The 20,570-nt window shown below is 46.2% G+C and overlaps 1 protein-coding gene across 1 annotated transcript in view; it reads left to right on the top strand.

Annotated features, from left to right (window-relative positions):
* LOC147029111 (uncharacterized) overlaps positions 1 to 20,570 on the top strand; it is a 63,365-nt gene that overhangs the window by 30,661 nt on the left and 12,134 nt on the right. Inside the window, exon 7 of the mRNA XM_085876579.1 lies at positions 12,709 to 13,141. Within this exon, the coding sequence (XP_085732705.1) occupies positions 12,709 to 13,141 (433 nt within the window). The remainder of the gene's footprint in view (positions 1 to 12,708; positions 13,142 to 20,570) is intronic.

The following is a 20,570-nucleotide window of genomic DNA, read 5'->3' as shown; positions in this document are numbered from 1 at the left end:
CAACAAATCTGGATTGGGAGACGTTCTGGGGCACGTACCTTCCTGTTTACCCTTTGATCTCACATCAAGCTCTTCGGAGTCTGACAATGTTTGGATCAACGTATCTTTGTGAAGCTGCATTTTCCATGCTCGTTGCTGTCAAGACCAAGTACAGAAACAAGCCAAACGTTGAAGGGGACTTGCGTTGTGCTCTCTCTGGCATTTGACCATGCATTCAAGATCTGGTAGCTAAGAAGCAATGTCAAGTATCTCATTAAATGTCATCTCATTAAATATGCTGTGTATATGAGTGTTGCTTATACAGAATTCTTTGTTCAATAAAAAGACTAAAAACACGCATTTTTCCAGTTTTTCCGTTTTATTCAGGAGGGATTTTAAATCATTTGGTTGAAGATGTGAGAGGGGGATGGGTGTGGAGGCAAGGACCAACTACTCGAGGGGGCGTGGTGGTAAAAAGGTTAAGAACCACTGGCCTATGTTGGTTGACCTTTTGGCATATGATCACCTCAAAAATAATTGGTGGTTGAATTCAATGAGGAAGTATGAAAGTCCTCTTCAATTTTCAAGTCAATCCGATGGAAATTGACAATTTTAGAAATGAGGCGTACGTTGACCTCAAAATAATACTTGGGTGAATTCAGTAACCTGATATGCAAATTATATTCAAATTTCAAGTCAATCAGATGAAAATTGAGGATTTTAGAAATTTGGGAAAGTTGTTGACCTTCAGCCTTTGATGACCTTTTGATCTCAAAAATAAATAGGATTCTGTCAGATCACGAACTCCATCAGTTGGTGAAGTTTCATGAAGTTCGGTTTAAAATTGTGACCTGCAGGCGATTAAAGGTAAGCAGTGAGAGAAACAAACAGAAGCAATCAACATACTGATGAAAACGTGTTTTTCTTTTCCAAGTAACGAAGTGAACCGGTTATCGCACTTGGCAAAAAATTGTTTTTGCCAAATTACAAACAAACAAACTCACTTGAACCGATCAAAATACTTCACAAAAATTTTTTTCGCCAAGTAACAACCAGACAGATAGAGGTGAAAACATAACCTCGTTCAACCTTCGGTGGAAGAGGTTAAGCCTGGTGTTGGTTTAGCGGTGAGGGTGGTTGGCTTACGATCCTAGTGTCCTGAGTTTGTACCCTGTTGGCTGCTGAATTAACACCAGGTGGTGTCGACTCAGCCTGTCATCCTTCCGTGGTCAGCGAAATGACCACCAGTGTACTGATAGAGGGGCACAGCATCAGCGGCACAGCCACACTCCAATAAATGATAGCTCGCCGACAGCCAAGCTGCTGTCGAACAAATTCTCAATTTCTCCTGTATATTTGAGTCATTTATTAAAAACAAATACAAACAAACACAAACATATCGATTTGGAGAATTTCAGAGACGCTTCAATATGCAACACAATTTTACTCTAATTCTAAAGTACTTAGGAATATTGAATTCTTATGTAGTATTCAGTGGGCCAAGGTCTATTTACCCTCCAGACATTCTGACGCCACAGCTGACATATTGTGGGTTGAAGGTGGAAATCATTCACAGCTTTGCGGCAGCAGTCATCTGGAGGTCAGCTTACTTTTGAAGGGCAAAGGAATATTTCTCACGTGAAAGTTGACAGGAGTTAAAAAAAAAAAAAAAAAAAATATATATATATATATATATATATATATATATATAATCAGGGATCAGAGTGGGTGAAATCATCCTCGGGACCGAATGATATTATTGCTGCAGCCCTTTTGGTGCAAAGATGGATCACACATGGCTCCTTGATCCGGAGGTCAGAAAGTCAGCTCGCATTGAAAAGGTGAGGGAAAGATTTATAATCTGAAGCTGACAAGAATGAAAAAGACATCTGCATGTCTCCAGGGGCAAACAATCCATTGAAGCTGGAGTGGTGCTTCCATTCAGACTTTCAGATGTCAATGTAGTTGTTTATATTTGAGAATCCCTTAATAAGCAGAAGAAAATCAAATAATAGGTGATTCTATGATACTGAGTATTGATTAAAGATTATTTGAAAGGCCCACCTGTTTTGGGGTGTAAGGGGCACTTCTGAACGAGGCAGATTGTAAAGGCAGTAGCAGGCTTTACTCGGCAGCTTGCTGGTACACTGTGTTGGATTGGTGACCCGTCCAGGATTGTGCCCAATAGCCAAGGAGACTGCTTAAGCAGTACCAACGCTCTGCACAGAGTATGGTCTCAATCTCCTCTCTCTCTCTCTTTATTGGGTAGATTGATCACCTTCCAACACAGAAAAGAGATATGAGGTCATTTAAAATGTGAATATATATTATTAAAATCGATGCATGTTCAAGCACATAGCAGTGTAATAATCATGTCGTATTTGAGTACATTTTTCATGAAAGGGTGACATCAATACATTTGCTTTTCAATCAAGTTTTATTGGCAACATTTGTCATTATTATTATTATTATTATTATTATTATTATTATTATTAGTGTTATTATCATCACCTTCAAGCCCGTTATTCTAATTTTAGAGATATTTGCATCGACACTGCCACACACGAGAACAGAGGTGGCAGAAGTAAAAACAAGATACAAATCCATTTTTTCCAAAAAACAAAGCACAGTCATTTTGAGGGGGTAATTTATGGTCTCATTATGAAGAGGCAACCATTGCATGTTTCGATCATTATGATTGCCATACCCAGTTCTGTATAATGTCAGTTCTGTCGCTGATAATTACATTACAATGTTGACTTTACAATTTAGGATGTGTAAAGCTGTTCACATGGGTTTCATACATGTGAAAATGTTTCTTCATCTTTCCTCTGTAAAATAGAGTTGTGAGATTGTGAAAATATCAATAATCTTCTTTATGTTGAATTTTTCCGTGTATTGTACCAATTTTCAGCAGTGTCCGAATTTTGTGACCTTTTTAACCTGTGATGTCCTAATTAGTGACCTAATTAAGATAGTGATTAAATCGTCTGAAAGAGAGTTTAAATACGAGCAATTATCGCAGTAATTTGTAATCCAATGTTTAAAAAGTAAAATGAGTTATGCCATTTGTTTGCTCAACCCCATAATTTTGTTGGAAAAGTGCTCGCAATGGTCACATGGAAATGTGCACTTTTTACCTTGATCACCTGGGTTGCCACTTATAAGAAAAGCATGTTTGGATTACCCATTTGTTATTACCCCTAAAACACCGAATCAAACTTTTTCACTCAAAAACAAATAAAGTGGTCTCAGCTCCTGGACTATTGCAAATCCTCTTTCTACCGTTTTTACCCTATCATTTGCCCTCGGTCATCTTCTATCGACTTGAAAATCAGCCATCATCACTGCATTGCATAAAAAGGGACAAAAGCTGAACCTCTTGACTCTCTTACTTCCAATCATCAGCAAGATCATGGAATCCATCATCGCAGTTGACATGAAATCATACCTTTTCTCCAACAACCTCATCTCAGATCAACAATTTCGATTCACAATAGGTCACTCTGCCTTGGACATGCTGCTTTGACTCATCCAAAAATGGATGAAGGCCGTCTATCTCAGACATGAGATGGGCCGACTGGCTGGACACATCTCGTGCTTTTGTTGCACTCTGGCATCCTGCTTTGCTCTCCAAACTCTCTGCTTAAGACATCCAAGGCCCACTCCACACACGGCTTACTGACTTCCTCTCCTCTCGTAGACAACATATGGCACTCACGAGAATCCCTTCATCTCCTCTTCCTGTCAAGGCTGGATCACCCAAATGCAGTATTCTGTTCAAAGTCTTATTACTGATCTTTGTCAGTGATCTCTCTGACTCTTTGGGAAATCCCTTTTTTCAATTTCTTGATAACTCCATCCTGTGCCGTGACATCCCTCATATCTCAAACAGGCAGGTTTGAAAAAAGTCACAAGCTGGTCAAACACTTGGAAAATAACTTTCAATCCTGACAAATGTCACACTCCGTCTATCTCTCTCCTAATGGACCATCTGGCAAACCCTCCCATCCTCTTTCTTAAAAATTCTCCTGACGAAGTTCACTCACTCAAACCACTGGGTCTCACAATCATCTATGATCTTTCTTCGGCAAACTACATGTGGGAGTTGAAGACTTGTTGCTGAGGAAGTTGAGCACTTGCGGCGTGGTGGGGGATGATTTAAGCAGTGTCTTTCGGGAGCACAGAGCTGCACAACATTCACTTCAGCTGGTATTGTACACATTTCACTGTTCTTTGCATAGTATTTTGAAGTCACACATTTTACATGACGTGGAAGTTACATGGGTACCTGCTCGTATGGTATCTTGGGAGAACGTGATCATTTTTTTATTATTATTGTTTATCATTATGAGACTTTATTATGAAACTGGAATTTATCATGGGTTTCACAATAAAGAAAAGTCATAAAAGCAGAAGTGCTGTGTCTGTGGTATTGGGAATGTATAATGGCACGTGATGATCAATTTTGGTCACGTGGTGCTCAAAAACAAAATTTCTCCATATACCTGAAGGCAATGACAGTGCAAACAACAAGGCTGCAGCAGAACAATGATTTGTCTCTCCTACAACAAGCAGCTGCAAATGCGAAGACCTTGATTGAAAAATCCAAACGACAAGCAACAACCTGCAGATCAGTGCTCAAGCACAAGTCTACAGACTGCAAGATGTCATCCCCAATGCCCACAACTGCAACCCCATCCAAGTCTGGAACTGCAACCACAGCAACCAATCCTGCAACTTAATGTTTAGCAAGGAAGAATGCAAGAACTAATGAAAAGCAGCAACTGTGTTCATTCACTCATTACTTTGTTTATTTTGTCGGCAGCCTTTGGCTACCAGTTGTATTTTTTGCTGGAAGCAGGACTGTGCCAATGTTGCAGTGCCCCCTATACGTGAGGTCAATAATTTGTAATGTGTTTCGGGGGGTCAGCGATAGGTCAACTTCTCTTCGTTAAGGGTACCGTGGGAGTTTAACGTTCAACTATTGTTGGGAGATGGGATGCCGAGTTTAACTTCGATCCAAAGGACATTACACATGGAAGCCTCTCCTTGCCTGCAACACACCACGAACAGTTTCGAGCTGGTCTGAAATTCGAACCCTGGCTGGATGGCTCAAACACGAGTGTGTGGAACTCTCGGCCATTCTTCCAGCCGTGTTCATTCATTAAAAAAGCCAAATTGTCTTTGGATGTTCACAGCTTCTTTCCCCATAAATAATACCATTCATTACCTCAACCTCTCAAAGATGGTCAGAAGTATTGTTTGGTTGTGTATGTGCAGAACATCTCACAAAGTTGTGGGGTGGATTTGGACGATTCTTGGTGGATGAATTGGTGAGGTGACATGAACAAGCAAATAATATTTTGATTCAGGTCAGGATCGCGATCTGGCCTATGAGGGAGATACAAAATGAAACCAATTTGTCTCGTTAGCTGCTGCGGTGGGAAGCCTGAGACAACCGGAACATGCCAATGCAGTGCCTCACGATCGATACGAGGGGAGGAGGGATACTAATGAACATGGTGTCGACCGATGGCAACATGGCTGTGCGTGTTCTCATTGATTTTCTTTTCTTGGTTTTTTTTCAGTGTGTATAATATGAATCTAGAACAGGGAGGAACTTTTACTGATTCAAAATAGCTGGTGAGTTGCAGTCTGATGTTTAATTGTGCTTCAATCTGGTCGGTAGTATTGTCAGTGATTCTGGTCGAGGTTCTTGTGGTTCGAACATTCAATGAGAGCGGAAGTACAACACTCGTCTGCTGTTACCAACCATCCTCCTTGCTAATGTTGGCTCCCTCTGCAACAAAATAGACATTTTATGTTGATATCAGGGAGGACATTCGTAATTGCTGTGTAAACTTCATCACTGAGGCCTGGCTTGATGGACATGTGATGATGTTGTCTTTGAGTGTGATCGTTCTGAAATGGTGTTTAAAACCAGGACAAATGGAATCCTTGGTTGTTGAGATGCCCAGGCAACAATATCCACGACAATTTGAGTGATGTGGAGCAGGCTCTGAGATACCGAAGTTCCTGATCCCCTGCTGTGCCTTGGCAATCCTGTTGAAATTGAAAGAGGTTGTGTCAAGGGTGTTGATATTCAGCAGGAATAAAACATCAGCTGAAGTATTCTGGTTACTGATCACATGACATACATCGGTGATAAATTGAGAAATTAAATGGAAGACCAAATAGTGCTTTGGAGTCATCAGAAGGAAACCAAATAAGTAAAGAGCAAAGATGGAGTCATCAGGAGGAATCTGGATCAGATTTGGGTTTCATACTCCACTCCCCTCAAACCCTTCCAGGTGCAGCCGAGTGAGCCTTCCAGAAAACTTTCTGCAAGAATTCACTTCTCCTCGACAGATGGATAAAGAAAGAGAGAAATATAGAGTAAAAGAGATCACAGAAAGGAAAAAGCAAGAATTAGAATGATTGATGAGAAATGTAAAAAATGAGAAAGAGATATGAAAGGAACAAAGAACAAAGGTTGTTGTGTCTGACCTCACCAGGTGAATTGTGTTCAGGCTTTGTCTCGAAAGCATGCATGAACGGCTTATGGTCAGTGTGAACACAGAAGTGCCCACCCTCCAAGCACGTGATGAAAATTGCAGTGTGAGGTAAACCGTCAGTAACTCGTGACTACATGTGCTGTATATTGTCTCTGCGAGATGCAACCTTTTGGAAAAGAAGGGAATGAGCTCCCACTTTCCTTCCTGATGGCGTTGGAGGACTCCACCCACTGCCATATCTGATACATCCACCACAACACATCGTGGTGCATCTAACGAGGATGGACAAGCATAGTGGCCTCTGCGAGGGCACACCACTGTGGAAAAAGCAACAGCACATTCATCAGTCGAAACCAAAAATATTTTTGCCTTCTTCCCGTGCTGTGTGAGGGAAGGGTGTCTGCACAGTTCGGGATGAACCTCCCATAACAATTAACAATGCCAAGAAACTCCCATAGCTTACGCACTGATGCTCGCTGCAAGTAGTCCTGAATCATCACCTTGACCTTGTCAGCTGTTCGGTGGATGCCATGTTTGTTGATTAAGTGCCCCAAAATCTTTAATGAGGGCACCTCAACTGACATTTGGCAGGATTAATAATGATGCCACACTGTGATAACCCCCCAGCAGATGCCTGGCCCATCCCCATCTCCTTGAGATGCTGATCAACCTGCTGCAACCACGAGGCACGTGGTTGGTCTATTGGCCTCCTCCACTCACGAGGATCCCTCGCTGATAGAATCTTGTGAGCAGGATCAGCATCAGGAAAATGAGCCACATGTCCATGCAGCCGCAGCTGACGCTCACGGACGAAGCAGGTAACATATCTCATTTGAGTCTCTCTCAGCAACCGCTCGTTGGACACAAAGTCCGACCAGCGATAGCCAAGGATTCTCCGAAGAGACTTGGAACCAAAGGAATAAGTCTCCGTCTCAGATCCTTGGTCAGAGTCCAAGTCTCGCATCCATCGAGCAAGACTGGAAACACCAAGGACCTGAAGACTTGGACTTTCGTCCTCCCGCACAGGTACCGGCAGCGCCACACCCCATTATCCAGTGAATCCATGACTCCCCAGGCCCGACCCAGACATCTATTGACCTCTGACTCACAGCCAGCAGAGACATTAATATCACTGCCAAGGTAAGTGAATCTCTCTAAGTCCTCAACATGCTCACCCCAAACAGGCACAGACAGGACAGCAGCATCCAAGATGTCATTGAAAGCCTGGATCTTAGTTTTGACCCAGGAAACCCATAATCCCAGCGGCTCCGACTCCTCATTCAGCAACTCAAGGGCCCCCAAAAGGATATCTAAAGTCTCCGCAAAGATGACTGCATCATCTGCTAAATCAAGGTCAGAGATCTTCTTCTTCTTCTTCTTCTTTCGGCTGCTCCCGTTCAGGGTCGCCACAGCGGATCATCCGTATGATCCGCATAGTGATTTGGCACATGTTTTACGCCGGATTCCCTTCCTGACGCAACCCTGGTCGCCTCTTACGACACAGGGATATGGTACACCTATTTTAACCGGGGTATACACCGGCCCAGTATACTGGTACTCATTTCGCTGACCTCGGAAGGATGACAGGCTGAGTCAACCCCCTGGTGCATTAATTCAGTGGCCCAACGGGGCTTGAACTCGGGACCTTTTGGATCCCAAGCCGCTGCCCTAACCACTGCGCCAACACCAGGCTTCAAGGTCAGAGATCTTGACATTCCCAAACGATGCACCGCAGCTTGATCTCTCCGACATCCGCCCAAGAATCCAGTCCATACACGTGCTGAAAATTGTGGGGGCCAGTGCACACCCCTGACGAACTCCAGTGAAAACTGGTAATAAGTCAGAGATGGTAGCACCACATCTCACAGCACTCTCAGAACCAGAGTAGAGTTCAGACCTCAGATCGATCAGTTTTGGTGGCACCCCACGAAGACCAAGAATCCTCCAGAGGGCATCCCGATTCACTGAATCGAACGCTTTACAGAGATCAACATAGGCTGCAAGCAGCCCCTGCAGGAACTCTCCTCTGCATTTGGTGAGGACCCGAAGAGCAAGGATACGGTCAATCGTTTCTTTGGTGGAAAGCCTGACTGCTCTGGATGCTGGTGCTCAAGCAGATGGTGGCGAACCCTGTCTAGAATTATCCGAGCAAAGACCTTGCCCAGCACTGAGAGCAGCGTCACCCCTCGGTAGTTGTTGCAGTGTTGGCGATCATCCTTCCCTTTCCAGAGAGGGACAACAAGGCCCATCTTCCAGTCAGTTTGGGATGATGCCTGTGTTCCAGGCAGAGCACAGAACTGCATGCAACGACATGAGTGCAGCATTTCCACCAGCCTTGAGAAGTTCAGCATGGATGCCACAGAACCTTGGAGCTTTACCCCATTTCAACCGGTTAACTGTCGCCAGCCTGTGTTTCCACAAGTGAAGGTGGACCACAGTTGATTGGAGGGTAAGCAACAGGGATTGTAACACCCCTGACATCCAACTCGACAGCTGGTGGATCAGCCTGGAACAACCGCTCAAAGTAACCGGCATAGCGGGCCTTCACCTCGGACTCCTCTGACGAGCCTACCACCCTCTGCTCGAATTGCTGTACACAGAGGGATGGGCTTGGATGAATGCAATGTGCGAATTCCCCTGGAAGCAGGACGAGAATCACTTGAACACAAGTGATGCTCTACCCCCTCACAGATTCCTCGCACATAGGCCTCCTTGTACACCCTTTGCGCACAGCTCTGCCATTCAGCCTGGCCCTGCAACTCTGGTCAATGGTATCCAGTGAAACTTGAGGAACAAAATTCTTCTTTGCCCTTCGGTGAGTTTCAAGACATCCACCGGCAACATCAAGGACGGTGGTCTTGAAGGCATGCCACAACTCTTCAGGACCTCCCAAAGCACCCAAACTCCCCAAATCTTCACTTTGCTTGTTCGCAAACTCCTCAGCTACCCTCTCATCCAGCGTACCCTCCCTCCACCATCCCAGCGTTGGAATACCAAATCCAGCGATGAGCAAGTGGCCGCTGAAAGCATGAACCAGCCACCCGAAGTCCATGACTTCTTTCAGAGTCAAGGAACTTACTGTTATTCAGGTTCACAGTTCTAGACCCATGGGGACCAACACACGTCTCATAACCATCCCTTTCAGTTCCAGTCGATGCAATGAAATCCCCCAAGACTCGAAGTGTATCTCGTCTGTGGCACTGATCAACCACAGACTCGAGCGTGGCGGAGAATGCATCCTTCACAGTGAGATTACTTGCCTCAGTCGGAGCATAAACAGAGACCAGGGAAATGACACCGAAGGAGTGACGAATCCTTAGTCTCATAATATGCTCGTTGACAGGTGTAACCTCAATTATCATTGAGGTCAGCTTATTGGACACAGCTACAGCAACTCCTTGGGATTGGTAACCATCAGGGTGACCAGAACAATAGTAGGTGTAATCACCCACCATTATCTCGCCGCAATCCTGTCTCCGAAACTCAGAGAGTGCTGCAATACCGATGTCCAAAATGCTTGATCTTCGATGATAACAGAGACAGGTGATCATCCCCTCATAGGGATAGGACATTCCAGGCACCCACCCGAAAGAACCGCCTCAGGTTAACCCAAGGAGACCACCGTCTGGTGGACGACACCTCAGCGCCACTCCGAAACACTCTCCCGCAATCTGACCCAGGAATTTTACCCCATGGTTTCCCTCCTATCATCCAAGATTGGGGGTTAAATCCTGCTGGGTATCCATATCCAAATACCCTCCTCAACAAAAAACATGGTGGGGGAGACTGTTTTGTCACCGACAACCTGACCATGGAACAGGTTAGTACAGGTTTACATGATACCTGCGGCAAGTCACAGATCTCATCTGGCCTGACCTGACCTGAAGACCTGACCTGCAGCAAGTTCCTTCCTCAAATCACCCTTTTATTTTGATGCAATGCTGTCCTTTACCCAGATTGCTACTCCTCCTCTTCTCTCCTTCCGATCAAACCGATACAACTTGGAGCCTTCAATCCTGTCCTCCAGTTTCTCTCCTCCTTTAACCATGTCTCACTCACTGCAACTATGTCGTACTCCTCGCGATCTACTTTGGCTTCAAGCTCTTCCATTTTATTATTTAAACTTCTGGCATTGGTGTAGAATATGTTTAACTGTTCCCTTCCTGAAATGCGATTTTCCTGCCTGGCCTTACTCGTCACAAGGACTTCATCCTTTCCTTCCTTAATTCCTTCTCCACCCTCCACTGATTTTAAAAAAGACTGAATTCCTTCCTCAATGATTCCCACTGCTTCCGAAATGTAAAACCTTCTTCCCGACACCATTCTTCCAGCCATTGATTGACGTCTATTGCTCTGCTCATAATTTCATATTGTTTCCTGATCTTGGGAGAATCCCAGAAAACATGACCTCACAATCCTTTACTTTCAGCCGTTTACCCAATATCCTGTATCTATTATTCAAAACCTCTGAGTAAACTTTCCCGATATCATTCGCACCAAGGTGAACCACAACCAACTTCTTCCTGCCATGATCCGACACAACATCGTTTCCATTCCTTCAATGTCCCGACCTCCTGGTCCTTCAAAACAACACAGAATTCTATATCTACAATCCTTCCTGCAGAATGAAGAATCTACATATTTAATAATCTCATCACTCACAAAAACTGTCTCCCACACCTCATTTCTACCAATTTATATTTCGCATCGACACCACTGCCTTCATCAGCTGCACATCCGCCACTGCCTGCACCTGCTGCACCTCTTCCACTGCCTGCACCAGCTGCACGTCAGCCACTGCCTGCACCCGGTGCACCTCCACCACTGCCTCCACCAGGTGCACCTCCACCACTGCCTGCACCCGGTGCACCTCTGCCACAGCCTGCATCTGCTGCACTTCCGCCACTGCCTGCACCCGCTGTACCTCCTCCACTGCCTGCACCTGCTGCACCTCCTCCACTGCCTGCACCCGGTACACCTCCACCTGCTGCACCTCTGCCACTGCCTACACCCGGTGCACCTCCACCACTGCCTCCACATGCTGCACCTCCGCCACTGCCTGCACAAGGTGCACCTCCACCACTGCCTGCCCTCGCTGCACCACCTCCACCTTCTACATATCATTTGCTTGTCCCTCCAACCTTCATGACAGTCGATGATTGAACAACCGCACGAAAGGTGATTGCAAAGAGGTATCACTCGTCCACAATGAATGGGATTGGTAAAATGGCCGATCTGTGGCTTCAATCGTTCATACGACACCAATTGGCAATTGAGCCGTCAACTTGCGTCGTGGAGATCAGTGATGAAAAGGACAACTAAAGTGATTACAAGGAGGAAGAAGAAGAATCATTTCCAATCAGAGGAAGAAGAATCATTTTCGATCAGCAGAAGAAGAAGAACTTCCGGGTGATCTTCGTGTAAACTTGTGTTGTTCCTGTACCTCAGGTCCTCGTGGTGCCGGTGGAACTGATCTGAAGAGGTATTTTCAGAATTATTATTTAATTATCAGAAAGATGTAAAACGTGAATTTAAATATAAAATAATTTTCTGTTCCTCGATGTCGGAAATGAAGGGAAGTTAAAGGAGTTTTTATCCAATGTATGTTGAGGTGTTTGGTTGTTGATTTCATGAGGTGTTTTTTCACTCGTTTTGTTTTATTCACCACATTGTTTAATAATCACATCATCACGAAACTTCGTACAACGTTAATTAAACCTCATTCTTCCTTTTAACTACAAAACCACCAGAAACCTTTTATAATTAACTTGTTTATCCAATTTTATCTCCTCACGACGAGGTTCGATCACCTCCTTCACCTGTTCCGTGGGATATTTAACCTTCATAACCTGAATGGAGATGAAAACCTGATTCATGATCCAAAAACTCAACAACATCGTGAGGGTCTAAAATATAACATTCCTCGTGAACCTTCCACGGGCATCACGTGTCAGGTCACTTGGACTCCACAGGGAAATTATTCGGGAATTCTACAACTCACAGGGAATGTGCTGCACCGTCCCTTCTTCGTGTCTGTGTGTCCGTGTCCTTGTCTGTCTGTGTCTGTCTCTGTCTATGTCCCTTGGAAATGAAAACACATAAGATAATGTTCATGTTTGTGATTAATTTGTTTAACAAATTTGTGTCCCTTTTGAAGAAAATGACAAGGATAACCTTTCCTTTGTTAACATGAGCCTTGTGTCCCTGACAGGTCATCGTTGGAATGGACACCTTCTTGGAATGGCTCCAATCACAAGGTCTGAGAGCAGAAACAGCCCAAGCAGTGATCAATGTATTTGGAATTGAGAATCACAAGGTTCTTCGAGCTTGTACAGACTCCGATTCATTGCGAGCAGAGCTCCTCTCTCTCGCCAAAGAGAAATTTAAATTTGCAATGTATGCTGACTTCTGTAAATTTGTGAATTCGTTTTTGAAGCCGCAGGTTGTCCAGCTTGCAGGTTCTTCTCTGTTGGGAAGTCTGTTCATCAACTTGGAGAATGTTATTCGAGAACTTTCCAGTTTCTCCCAAAAGTTTATTGGATTCCAAAATGTGCAGCTGGAAAATGTTCCTGCTTTCCGGGGAATCGTTTTCAGTGATGTCTGCAACCTCCACTATCAGGATGATGGATTAACACCCAAGTCTGGTAGGTCACCATTTTATACACACTCGCATATCAAGAAATACCTCGATGATGAACCATTCATTCTTGTAACTGATGGAGTCTCTTTTGGAACAATTTTGTGTTATTGAAGACGTTTCAATTCTCGATCTACAAAGTCAATGTTTTTTTCTTCTAAATCACATTAAATTCCAGTGTTCCATGTTTTAACATCACCTTTTAAGTTATCCATCCACCATTAGGAGCGCACTCTGTGCAGAGCATTGGCGCTGCCTAAGCAGTCTCCTTGGCTGTTGGACACAATCCTGGATGGGTCGCCACTCCAATACAGTAGACCAGCATGCTGGAACTCATTTTGCCGACCTCGGAAGTATTGTAAAGGATTCAGTGGTGGCGGGATTCGCACCCTGCTCTTGAAAGCCAAATGTTGAAGATTTGGCGTAACTTAACATCACCGCCGTCTCCGGGGTTATAACACCGGCTGGCTCGGCACAGGTCTTGGGTAACGCGCCTCAGATCACGATACCAAAATACACCTGTGCCTTGCCAGTTGGGGAAATAGACCCCGGTTACAGACTGGGTTTGTCAGACACCGAGTTAAGTCTGCCAGTCCGTAACCATTTTGGTTTTAAATACAAATCGAGCGAATTGTTCCTCAGCACGGCACGAATAAACTCAATGCGGCAACGTTCATGTGAATCAGCCAGATTTATTGGGGACACATCGGAGAACACGACACAAGCAAAACATTCACGACAATTTTATCATCAATCTATAACCCGATCTTAACTTGGGAGCTCCGCATTACTGGTTCCGAAGGGAATCCTAGCGAGATAAACTTTAGACAACATGCAGATAACATGCAGGCAAGACACAGAGTACTTGGTGATGCCTCATGGACGAGAGGAAAAGTGTGTGTGGCATGGACGCGGTTCATGACAAGCCAATGTCGTCAGATTTGAGCACCCAGCTCGAGCACGCAGCGTGGCAAAATGGCGTTCGTACTCCTCCCGGCACCGCTTGCGCACCAGCGTCAGCGCTTTCAGCCCCCGTAAGGTCGATGGCACAAGAGCGGAAGATCCACGTTGTGCTCCAGCTGGCTTTTCACAAGGTCCAGCATACAAATCCAGGCCTGGCCTACTTCACAGACTAGGCCAAATCGGGGTGTTGGGCTCCGCAGGTGGATTGACGGGATTACAAGACGTGTCGAGCCGTGCAGTAAGTAGGGACAGTCAGAGGCTCCGTCACTGGACTCCGGATGAACCTGTCGATGACCTCCTCATAAAAGTCGATTGCCGACTCCCCTCATGCAGTTCCTCCTGCCTTCCTGGGGCGTGCTCTTCTCACGAAAGCAGATCCCTGACTCACAAAGCAGCCAGTTTCTTTTGACAGCTGATCGCAGACTCCCACTAGCCGTTGCTTATACAGCAGATCGCGACTCGACACTCAGGCAGTTACTCTTGCCTTTTGGGGCGGCCTTTTCACGAAAGCCGATCGCAAAAACCCTCATGCAGTTCCTCTTACTGCCGATCGCCCGACTCACACAGCCATCCCTCATACAGCAGATTGCGACTCCCACTCAGGCAGTTACTCTCTTGCCTTCCTGGCGCTCGCTCTCTGGACACTCTCCCGGGGAACCGTGATTGGTCCATCGTTCGAGATTGCAGCTGCCCTCCACCAATCGGCTGCTGACACGCCTCGCCGACCGACACTCTCAGAGCGCTGGGCGGGGCTAGTTCGGAGAGGGGAAGGAAGAAGGAGAAAACCACCTCTCGGCACACCACCACTGTATGAACAATGAACAGCCTGCTACACCTCCCGACGCACATGTAACGTCCAATTACCGAACAACCTGACTAAACATGCATTTAAGGGGGAATCTGGGCTAATCCTATATTTAATAACACACTAAGGGCAATTTCCGCAACAGTATAACAGGCAGAGTCAACCCCACCTGGTGTTAATTCAACAGCCGAGTGGGATTTGAACTCAGGATTATAGGATCCCAAGCCCACTACCCCAACCTTAAAGCCAACACCAGGCATCATTTAAGTTATCCGCATGCAGGAAGTAGTTTGTTTACCTCTTGTATTGGTATGGACATTGTGAGGGACATCCCTTGGGAGAAAGGATTCTGTTGAACAGAAAATGTCGAGGCAGTAAGATGCAGCCTGGATTGAGAGATCTATCAGCATGGAGCAGAGGCCTCAGATGTTTGAGGTACACACAGTGAGGGACAGGGTCGAAGGTGTTGGGAGGGTTGGGTGGATTGGAGGGTGAGGGGCGGGGGGGTATGCTGAGGTGAAGGTGGGAGGGCATGGGATGGATGTAATGTGGGAGGAAGTGAGATGGGTAACCTGAGAGGGGCAGTTCTAGTGGATCGATGAGGATGGGGTGAAGGGGACATGTGGAAGGATGTGGGCTTGTAGTTGATGTTTGAGAGGGCACTGACGTGGAGTGGTTTGATGCTTCAAAATGACGTGAATGAGATTTGCTTGTGTGCAGGCAACTTCTGCACACAACTTTCCATGATTCCCATATTTAACTTTCTGAGATGAACATAATGGGATGGGTGGATGGCATATTTGTTCTGGGCACGGACCAAGGTTGAACAAGAACAGGTGGGGTGCTGATGCCAGAGAAACAAGGGAAAATGATCATTTCAATACGTTTTCAAAAGCTTTTAAAGGAATAAGTGCTTTCCTCAATGGGAAGAACACTTGAGGGTTGTGGGGAGAGTAATGGGGGTGTTTGTCTAATTGCTACAGAGGTGGGGGGGTGGGGGTCCATTCGAGTCCCTGTGCACAAGGAGTAGCGACGACATTTAATTGGATGCTATTTTGTATCCGTCGAGAGTGGCACACCGAACCTTTGCCAATTGTGCATGAAGCGGAATGTGTTGGTTTTCTCATAAAGCTGTTTTTCTCTTCACGCAAAATGAAGATTATATCAATTAATGCTTTTTTAAATTCTTCCACAACGTCAAAATGTGCATGGACAATCAGACAGAATTGATTTAACCTTAAAACATATTGCAGAAACTGAGGCAAAATGAAGTGTAATGCCCGAGTAAAGGTTCACACTGATAACCTCATTTGTGGAAGACAGACCGTGGAAGTGGAAAAAAACACATTGGTGTCTGGATTTGCCATTTCCTTCCCAGCTCGTCATTTATTTTTATGTACCGTCAACTCTCCATTAATTACTGCACCACTGAAAACATGCATCCAGTGATTGTAATCCTTCATTATTTTCTATTTTCATTCAATCTCTCATCTTTCATGGTTTCCCTTTTCTCACAGCTCGTTAATACATGTTTAGACACGATCATTCAAAATTGTGGCGTCAACACCGCTCAGGGTACTCGACAGTGCTCGATTCGGCCTTGCCAAGTATCGAAGCAACTGCTTTGGAGTTTTCCAATTTCCATATCCAACTGGTGAACGGTCATGATTTCCACATCCAACGAGATGGTATTCATAGAATACGTATCCTGTACAGTCTTGAGAAGGACTTGGTTCGAGCCAACTCCTTTTTTTTTTTTTTTGAATATTGTTTTTTTCTTCTTTGATCCAATATGGCTGTCAGACCACGTGACCGATAACATCATCTTTATCAAACCATATTTCCTGTGGGTAGTTGATCAATTAGTTAAATTTTGCATTGATCGGTGAAGCAGTTTCTCCTACGATGATTTTCAAACATTTCCCCTTTGATCCAATGTGGCTGCCAGATCACGTGATACATGGTGGTCATTTTTTATGAAAGTCCTGTGTAAATTTCAAGTCGTATGAAAATTGAGCATTTCAGAAATTTGGCCCATGTTGACCTCAAATATTGTTGGTGGTTGAATTCATTGACCTGAAATATAAATGCTCTTCAAATTTCAAGTCAATCGGAGGAAAGTTGAGGATTTTAGAAATTCCAGGTAGAGGGAAGGAGATGAGAAGGGATGGAGGGCAAATTTACCAAAAGGAAGAGTGCTTTAACCTCAGCATTGCCCAGATATTAAAAAAATTAACTAGTTATCGAATCAAGCATTGTACTTGTTGAATTATGAAGTTGAAATGAAGGTACCAATGACATAATCATTAACATACCTTGATTCCCCATGGGGAGTAATTTGACAATGAGCCATGGATCAGTTTCAGAGATAAAGAGGTGCAAAGTTTTCAGTTTTTCCAAGATGGCACCTTTATGATGTGCCCTCTGACATCACATTTATCATTGTAAATTTCCACAGGAGGAGGTGCATCTTTGGTCAAAATTTCATGTCAATCGGACCAACAGTTGCAGAGAAATGTTTTTTTTCATACTGACCGGATCAAGCGTTGCATTTGTCAAATTCTGACATCATAATGAAGTCACCGATGACATGTTATTCCACATGGGGAGTACGTGACAATAATTAGCCATGTTTCAATTTTTTCTATCAAGCGTTTTCATTGATATAAAGGTGCAAAGTTCTTTGGTTTTTCCAAGATTGTACCTGTACCACGTGACCGATGCTGTCATACTTATCCTTCTAAACTCCCACAGGAGGAGCTACACCTATGGTCAAAATTCCGTATCAATTGGACCAACAGTTGCAAAGAAAAAAGAAAACAGGCACTTTGCCATGAGCGTTAACCCGATTCTCATCCATCGTCACCAACTGTAGTGTCCAAGGTGAAGACAGACAGACACAAGAGTGAAGTCGCAACTCTGCTTTATTGCCTGAGCGAATGCACACTACAACAACCCCAAGCAGGCGAGTCATGATAGAAAACCCAACCACGTGACTCAAGCATCCAACGCCCATACAGTACACTCCTCCCCTTCTAAATGGCAGAAATCAACATTCAAAATCCTCCAAGTACCGCGGCCATCTCCTGATCCGCCCCGGGCGGACAGCGTCACCAGACGGCCCAGGCTCAGACGCCTCCGGGCTAGGTCGAGGTGTCACCCTCGCCGGACTCTCCCCATCCGCAACATCAAGCGCCCCCGGCCGACAAGCTTGCTCGTCTCCCTCGGGCAGGACTGAATCAGGTAAACACCCCAAGTCCGCTCGCCCCGTGGGTGCCGGCACGTCTGGCCTTGGTGATGCAGCGCCTGGGCCCGGCGACATCAGAAGTGGGGGTTCCATGTCACTCGGCACGGGGGGTGACGCTGAACAGCGATCATGCATTTGGTCCACGTGCCGCTTCCACACCTTTCCCTCATCAGTCCGAACCAGGCAATTTGCCGGTCCGAGTATTACAGAAACCACGGCCGGCACCTATTTGGAATCGTGGTAATAATCACGCACCATTACCTGCTGTCCCACATCAAAACCACGCACCAGCGTCGGGCGTGACACCGCCCCAGCCACCGACCTCCCAGGTCGCAGCAAATCCAGCCGAGACCTCAATGCACGTCCATACAGACGAATGGCAGGGGTATCATCGTTGGTCGGATGGATAGCATTTCTATATTGCAGCAAGAATACATCAATCACTGTCTGCGTAGTTGCAACCTCCCCTCTACGCAAGGCACGTTTCAACATTTTAACAAATGATTCCGCTTGCCCGTTCGTGGCAGGATGATACGGTGCGGACCTCAGATGTCGAATTCCGTTTCGACGCACAAAATCAAACACACCCGCGACGAACTGTGGACCGTTATCAGAGACCAGAATCTCGGGTATTCCCTTGTTAGCAAAGATTGTCCGCATCTTCTCTACCATAATGTCCGCCGATGTACGCTGCATGACCACAACCTCCGGCCATTTGGAGAATGCATCGATCACAATCAAAAACATTTTGCCCTTAAAAGGACCAGCAAAATCCACATGGACTCTCTGCCAGTCCTGTCTGGGATAGGCCACAGCCCCGATGCCCGACGCGGATTGTCAGCATCTGCCTGACAAGTAGCGCAATGCTTAATCATTTGCTCAATGTCTTTATCTAACCCCAGCCACCACAACAGGCTGCGAGCAAGACTCTTGGTCTTCACGACGCCAAGGTGACTGACATGCAGCTCTTCCAAACAACGCTGCCTGAACTTCGGTGGAATCACCGTTCCCATTCCCCACATAATGCACCGTTGGGCCAACGACAGCTCTGATGCATGAGACGCGAATGGCTGAAATGCCGGTGTCGTAGGCAGATCGCTCCAATTCCCCGTAGAAATTGCCTGAACGACACGGGCGAGCACTGGATCATGAGCCAATTCCACCGGGACCTGCTTGGCCGTGACCGGCCCGCTCTGGATTTTGCTCAGTGCAAACACATTAACCCGGTCGGCCGACTCAGACGAATCTGGACCCTCCACGCAAGGCAAGCGGGAGAGACCGTCGCAGTTAGCATGCTTCCCGGTGCTCCGGAACTGTATATCGTAGCTGTAGGCAGCAAGGAACAGACACCATCGTTGTATCCGCGCGGCCGCTGCCACGGGCACCCTGCGCTCGGGTTTCAGGATAAATTTGAGCGGTTTGTGATCCGTCTGCAAGGTGAAATGCCATCCCAGCAGGTATTGATGAAACTTCCACAACCCTCAGACGAGGCTGAGAGCCTCATGCTCGATCTGGGCATATTACCGCTCTGCCGCGGACAGGGTCCGGGATGCAAAACAAACAGGCTGCTCGGAACCATCGTCCATCCTGTGGGAGAGCACCGCCCCGATGTCGTATGCGGAGCTGTTGCATGCCAATAAGAGTGGACGTGCAGGCTCGAAGTGAACGAGGACCGTATCCTCCGTGAGCAGTCGCTTGACGCGGTCGAACGCCGCTTGGTGTTCAGGCCTCCACGCCCAGCGCTCGTCCTTCCTGAGCAACCGCGTCAACGGAGCTAGCTGCGAGCTGAGCTCGCACACGAATCTTTGGTAATACTGCGCCATACCAATGAAGGAGTGCAGCTGCGTCTTGTCGCGGGGCGGCGGCATGTGCTGAATTGCCTCCACCTTCCGAGGGCCTTTCAACAGCCCCTCCGGCGTGATGATGTGCCCGAGGTATTCCAACCGTTGTTTGAAGAACGCGCACTTGTCCCTGTTCAAGCGCAGGCCGCATGCCGCCAATTTTGTCAGCACCTTGTCAATGTTAGCGATTTGTGATTAGCAATGTTAGAGGTGCTCCTCCGTCGTTTTCCCCGCAATGAGCACGTCGTCCAGGTTGGTCTGAGCGGGCAGGCCAATGCAAACCTGATCCATGGCTTTCTGCCACAAGGCTGGGGCCGAAGCAATTCCAAAACAGAGTCGGGTGTATCGATAGAGTCCTTGACATGTGTTGATTGTTAACAGGTCGCTACTCCCGGGATCCATCGCCAGATGAAAATATGCATCACGCAGATCAAGCTTCATGAAGTATTGACTCCCTGCCAACCGTGCATATATCTCATCGATTGATGGCAACGGATACTGCTCCACGCTGAGCCCCGGGTTAACCGTGGTCTTGAAGTCCCCGCACAATCGGATGTCACCATTTTGTTTCAGCACCGTG

The sequence above is a fragment of the Eptatretus burgeri genome, chromosome 4 (assembly GCF_056783735.1).
Source record: "Eptatretus burgeri isolate ZD-2024b chromosome 4, Ebu_testis_v1, whole genome shotgun sequence".
NCBI lineage: Eukaryota > Metazoa > Chordata > Myxini > Myxiniformes > Myxinidae > Eptatretus > Eptatretus burgeri.
This window is presented reverse-complemented; position numbering and strand designations above follow the sequence as displayed.